The sequence below is a fragment of the Aphelocoma coerulescens genome, chromosome 1A (genome assembly GCF_041296385.1).
Source record: "Aphelocoma coerulescens isolate FSJ_1873_10779 chromosome 1A, UR_Acoe_1.0, whole genome shotgun sequence".
NCBI classification, from domain to species: domain Eukaryota; kingdom Metazoa; phylum Chordata; class Aves; order Passeriformes; family Corvidae; genus Aphelocoma; species Aphelocoma coerulescens.
In genome coordinates, this window is record NC_091014.1 from 37,042,321 (window position 1) to 37,049,234 (window position 6,914).

A 6,914-nucleotide genomic window follows, 5' to 3' on the forward strand; every position below is an offset into this window, starting at 1 on the left:
GATAACATATGACACAACACATGATGCAAGGCAGACAGTGCATGAGCAACAAATCATTTGCTTCAGAAACTGTGCCTCTTCTTTTGTAAGAACATCCCCAGTCTTATCCATTCCTCTTTCCTTCTCTAGGTCCCAAAGAAAATGACTTTTAGTCTGTGGTCTCCTAAAAGTAGTCCTAAATTTCTGTCTAATGGATCATGCTCAGCTATCAAGATTCCTCACAGACTTCTATGCATATTTATCAGACTGAGACTGTATTATTTCAAGATACCTTTATTGATTGTTCAGCATGGCCTTATTGGGCCACTTAACTGGGTGGGTGCTGAGCCAGCAGAGGCTGACAGTATTTGAGAGATAGAAGAGTTCCTAACAAAGAGAACTTGAAGAAAGGAAGAGACTTTATCTTATATCAAGGCGTAGTATTCAGCATCAGGAAAAAGAATAATAAGAGATTCTGGAAAAATAGTCACTCAAGTGGACAGCTGGGGAAAACTGCTACAGGTTATAAGTGAAAAAACATTATCAGAGCATCTTCTCATCTTGGGATTCTCAGGTCATTTACCTTCTGGCACACAGAAAGATCACACTCAGCTTGGTTCTGTGACTCAGAGGACTTTCTCTGTCCTGCTCCTCTCATTCAGTAAGACTCTGTGACTTAGCCTTGAAAAAGAAGGCATCTTGTATTATCAAATTGCCAGTGAGAAGAAACACGCATTTTTCATTTAAAGAAAATTAAAAAATAAATTCCACAAACATTGCTCTATTTTCATCAAAGGAAATCTATATTAAATGTCTCCACAGAAGAGGCAGCTATAGGGAAAACATTTTTTAGACTGAAAATAACTGTAAGCATTGGATGCTCCCACCTTTTTATCAGAATCTTTTCACAGAGTTCTTCTTACAGCCCTCCAACAAAACCAGTCAGTGGAGAGAATTGCAATGCTCAGAAGAAAGGGCATATTGTAGTCTGGTTCCCATTGTCTGGTCTTTTCAAGGAAAAAGCAAATGGATGTCCTGTGTGTTCCTAGAGGAACTTAGGGATGACATTCCACGTGGATGCCAGGGCTTCACAAAGAGTACAAAGAATTAGAAAAATAGACATTTCCAGCAGAAAAAAATGTGTGGGAATAATGAAACAAAATTTAGGAACAAATAATACAGATAAATTCTGGGCTTTGACACTGGTAATTAAACCTGACACATCAGGATATGGGGAATTAAGGGAGAAATAAACTTACACATCTAAGGCCACATCAGCAAGTGAGCAAAAAATGCATCTTTTCTGAGTATGTAGTATGAGGAAAGTTATATAAGAGAATATAGCAGTGGGATGAATCTGACATAAGTGTAAAAGCAGATCTGCTGTGGTTTCACAACCACATGGTTTTCTGCTACCCAAATCCACCCAGAAGCAGCCCACCTACTTGAACTGTGCCTAGATTTGGAAAGGATTTCCACATTATTTCAACATAAAATGTGTTGTCTAAGATGGAATGAGCTCCAGACTAAGATGTCACTAAATGTACATGTCTGCGTGTGTGTATGATAGGTAGCCAGTGTGCAGTCGGTGCCTAAGCACGCATTATCATCAATATAAATCTTATCACGACAGCCATTTTGAATTAAGGAACTCACCCTGAAGCAGATATCAAGGCTGCAATATACCAGTAGATTAAATGCATCTGGTACTGTTCTCTGGCTGTGAGAAAACTTACGTGGAAATGGTCCATGTCAGTACTAATCTCCAAAATCAGGATGATCACATCTAGTCTGCCTACTGGATATGGTTCCTGACCTGTATTAACTCCCTACTAATCCCGGAACATATGTAGAAACATGCTAGATAGTTTAATAGACTATCAGCAGGGTAGATTTCCACTGCCTATACTGAAGCTTGAATACCTACTTCCCACATGAATATCTACTTATAGATACATACGTTGTTTACTCTTGTTTACATATGGTTTACTCTTCCACTGAATCCTCTCTCAAAGTACTAGCACCTGAAGTTCTTCCTTGTGCTCTTCAGAGTGCTTCTAAGTAAACAGTTCAAATATTAGACACAAAATAGATGTGATGGTATGGAAAAGCTATAGCTCTGAGGCATTCAGCCTTACACAGCCCTACACAAAATGCCATGGAAAAGGCAAAGAGAAGCTCTATGTGGCTGTCTGTGAATCTTATGTCCTATTGATATTAGTTGAGAGAAGCTAATTAAATCAATTCAGTTCACTAACACTCATGTAAATCAAACAAAAATTAAGAGATGAGCTGAATTTGAGGCTACGGTACAACCCTGTGTCCTTTCTAACCAACAGAAAAAGAGACAGATTTTCATGTTTATATAAGAAGGTGTATAGTAAGAGTGAGGTATGAAAGGGAAAATTGTGATACATTGAGCAAGTTTATTACCTTTACATTTCTGAAACACTTCACAGGATGCAAGTAAAAAAAGCATCTGAGTAGCTTGGTCCAATCTTGATACAATACACTTGTGCGCCTGAGAGAGGCTTTGGACAGACCAAACCGTATCAGGTTACTAGGGACGATGCTTTAGTATATCCATGAGGTGATAATTTAGACATAGTCTGAGCTGTAACCTTTACTCCAAGTTCTTCTGCTTTTCTCTCAAGTTCAGCCCTAACTCTATACATGTTTGTATGTGTTTTGGATTTTAATAAGTATGTTAGATGATATTGTCTATCATAAGTGATTATACACATTCTATTCCAACTTTCCATGTACAGTCATGACCTTAGTGGTTCTCATATTCAGTATTGGAAAGACTTGGAATAAACACAAATAAACATTTTGAGAACTTGTTCACTGCACTACTAATTCTCTAACATCTTCAATGAGTATATGGTTTCTGAGATGCAAAATAAAAGCTTACAAATAGCAAACTCTCAAGTATTAAAAAAAATTATGTAACTCTGTATGTTATCCAAGCAATTTTCAGATGAGTTGGTCTCACATCATGTAGAGAGACAGCTAAACAGAACATATGGGTAAGCACTAAGGCATTTGTAGAACAGTCAAAATGCTTCTAAGAGCTCTGAATTGTCCTCACTTCCTTCAATAAACAACATGAACTGAACGCACACGCACACACATATGAAAACAAACAGCAGGAACTTAATATCAGGTAATGTGATTGCCTTTAATTATATAAAACTCCCTCCCCTCTTCCTTGCTTAAGCAAACAAGCACTACAATATCCCCAGTTTCAGTAAAATTACTTCTTAACGTGTTCTTTATTGTTAGAGTCACAAAACATCACTTTTTGACACGCTACCTGCAGAATTCTTGGCTTCATGGCACTCTGCTGTGCATTGGCAACATTTTCCTTGTCAGATGGTTTAGTCCTTAGCACAAAATGTAACCTTGTAATAGTTCTGCATTAGGCATCCATTCACCCTACCTTTCCACCTTGATCATGAAGAAAATGGACCTTGAATCACTGAAATTAGATTGAATTCAGTTTCCTCTCTCTTCAGAGCCAATAAAGCATTGATTTATTAAAAAAAAACCAAGTTGCTAGCTTTCATACTAAATCACAATGTGCACCAGTCATGCAACTGGATTACAGGAAGCACTAACAGTAGCAACTGCCCTTTCAAATTGAGCAACCAACAACATTGCTAAAGGCTGGAACAAAAAGGGTCAGCCAGGGCAAAACAACAAATGTTGACGCTTGCCCTATATATTAAAAACCAGAAAGCAGCAACAGGCAGTAAGTACTAATTCAAAACAAAAGGGAGTGATACACACGCAATTCAAAACAAACCAGATTCCCTTGGTAATTACATTAACACTATAATCTACTTCAGGTGACATTCAAGAGGGAGAAATAGAATGTTGAAATACAGAAAGCTGGAAGGAGCAGGGCTGTGCTTGGATGATGGCAACCACCCTGTCATGGAACAGCTGCCCTTTTAAAGACAACACCTTCAAAATTTCTGATGGTGGGATTAGTCCAATGCACTGTCTGACTCCCAGCACTTTGGCTTCAAACATACGCTTCCCCAAAGGCTTTTTCTGAAAGGATGATATTAAAAACAAACCAAAACCACTGTCCTTCAGCACATCCAAAGATAGCTGAAGAACCTAAACAATGAACAGCTTTCATGTCATGATTAGCTCATGCTGTTATACCTCCCCTTAAAGCACATATGGTTCTCAGCCAGAACAGAAGGCTTCAAAGCAGCAGCTCCATCCTAGGAATGAAGTAGCAAAGCCTCAGACCGAAGTCACTTAATGAGAACTTAATATAGATTTAATGGACCTGTTTTTATGTGACTTTATGTGCCAATTGAAAATCTGCCTCATTTAGCTTTTAATGCAGGCACAGAGCCAGTCAGCTAAAATCAGGGTAGCCCCAGAACATTTCGCAGGATTCTTTCATTACCAGTTGAGGACCACAGGTCTCCAAAACTGTGCAAAACCCTACGAAAATAACAGGCCATAGGTAACAGTGTCATTTAATGAAAAAAAAATAAGGGCCATGCATATTCTGAGTTCTTGCACTAACAGAAAGGTTTCACCTTGAATGGAAGTGAAACAATGTGTGCAGTGGAAAGAAGAGAGCAGGTAACCTTCACCATGGAGTTGGCCTTGCTGGCTTAGGCTAGCTTTGAGGTATGGATATATCCAGCTTCCTTGGCATATCCTCCCCTTGATCATTACCATTCAGTACTGGGACTCTGTCTGCAGTTAGCCTGTCCCCAGTAAAGCAAGACTGTCAGTACCTTATTTTGCTCTGATATGGACACTTCCACACATCTGAATCTAGTCCACTAACAATGCTAGCCATCTAAACTCAGATGAGGAGGTCTTGTTCATATGGGATGCAACAAGTCCAGAGCACAGCCTTTTGAGCCTCGTTCCCTGATAGTGCTTTCTAACTGTTAAAACTTTAATCTTGGACAAATAAAATTACCATCTTCTTTTTTTTTACTCTGATTAATTTTTTCATTGTCACTACTCTATTGCATTTGGTGCATCATGGGGGCAGATCTCTAGAGTACAGTACAGGGAACTCACATGGGATTCTGACACACTTGGCGTGCTAACATGCTCTAGTGTTCTATGTTCTTTTTTCCTTGTTTGTAAAGGCCACTCTCTTTTAATCTCTCATCTTCCTCTGAAACGAGCAATTTACAGGTTTCACTTTCATCTTTATTGGTTCACTCTAATGAGTGCATTAGCACTCATTATAAGTGGCTCCTCTTCCCTCCAGGAATCAAGGAGAGCTGCCTACACACGGCAGTGAGGAAAGCAGCGTCCAGGCAGAACACATACAGACTGTACTGTGCACCCCACCAAGGACAGCTCTCCTGACAGCAGGCTGCTCCACTGGCACGAAGGGTGAGGATGCAGCAGGGCAGCATCACTATACAGTTAAACTGACCTGCCCTTCACTGCAGGAGGGAGCACTGCCATCACCTTCTTGAGAAAGGGGAAGGTCACACACACAGTTAAATGACAGTGGAGGGTCTCCAATCCATATGTCCCAGAAGAAGTGCATATGACAACGTTCTTACTCTTTGCAAGAAACAAGATTTTTTTTTTTTCAAACAGCTATGGTGGATTTACCAGAGGAACAGAAGTGAATGAAACCTGTATGTCACCCTTTTTAAATCTCACTGCCTCTGTAGAATACTTCCCTGAAGAACATTTTCTTGTGACCTATGCAGAGTAAGTTTAAAGCCCATTCAGTAAAAATTGTGCAAACATCAGTCAAGACAAGAGGATCAACAGCATTTGAGGCAAAGGTGAGGTCTTTACCTACAGAGAGGCTATATTCTGCACTGGTTCACCAGACTGTTTGTTAATCAGAGTCTGATTATATGAATGCAAATTCCACCAAAGTGAAGAAATTCAAGACAAGTCGTCATTATTTAGATTTAGATTATCAGTCAGGCCACCCAAAATTACAATCCATCTATATTTATCTACAGGCATATTTATTCACAAAAAACCTCTCCAGAACCCAGAAAAAGCAGAAAAAGTCACTTACCACAATAATCACATTCGTTGTAGGAATGGGAAGATTCTCCACTTCCAAATCTTGACCAGTCATTGCTAAGAGATTGAGGGATGGGTCATAAGCAGATCTGGGGAAGGCTGATTTAACAATTATTGCAGGGTGCAACTTGCTCATTTTGGTGTGGGAAGAAGAATGGAAATTTTGTTTGGAATCCTTATAGCTGTCTGTATCCAGACTTTTCTCCACACTCTCCACATGGTGATAAATAAACACAGGTTTTCCACTCTTTCGCTGATGAATTGCCAAAAAGTGGTCACTGTCTCCAGAAAAGCAGCCTGTAGAAAGAGAAGAGTAAGTTTAGAATATCTCTCTTGGCTATTCTGTAGACGGCACTGGAAATTCAAGGAGATTTTTGGGTTCTGAGAAATTTGGAAAAAATATTTTTGAAATACAAGAATTCACTTAAAATCTTACAATGTGTTTCCCATAACTTAACAGCACTATAGAGTCTACTAAGTATGTGAAGTGTACCATATTCTTAAGCTCATTTGCACAGGACTTTTAAAAATGTTATTTGTATTCCCAGCCATGGCTACATTTCTAAAATGATGTGCAAAAGCAGAGCACATGCTGAGCCAAGTTCAACTTCCGTATTGATACCAACTTCAACTGGAAAGCATATGCAGTCAACTTTCTGACGTATTTTATCACCCAGTAATATCAAAGATGAGAATAGCAGTGATCATCTTTTATAAATGGGCACCTGAGAAGAAAAGGTCACGAACCTGATCAAAAAAACATATTTAAACATGTGAGAAAATTCAGACAAGTCCATAATCCTAATTCTGCATTCCTTGTTCAGTTGCTTATACCAGGAGCCCCTTGTGCCAACTCTTGTTATGACCCAACCTTCACTCAAGCATCG

The 6,914-nt window shown here is 39.2% G+C and overlaps 1 protein-coding gene across 1 annotated transcript in view; it reads right to left on the bottom strand.

Moving 5' to 3' along the window:
* Positions 1 to 6,254, bottom strand: part of PTPRR (protein tyrosine phosphatase receptor type R) — a 126,281-nt gene extending 120,027 nt beyond the window's left edge. Inside the window, exon 1 of the mRNA XM_069003896.1 lies at positions 6,020 to 6,254. Coding sequence (XP_068859997.1) covers positions 6,020 to 6,163 — 144 coding nt within the window. The 5' untranslated portion in view covers positions 6,164 to 6,254. The remainder of the gene's footprint in view (positions 1 to 6,019) is intronic.
* Between the last annotated feature and the right edge of the window lie 660 nt (positions 6,255 to 6,914).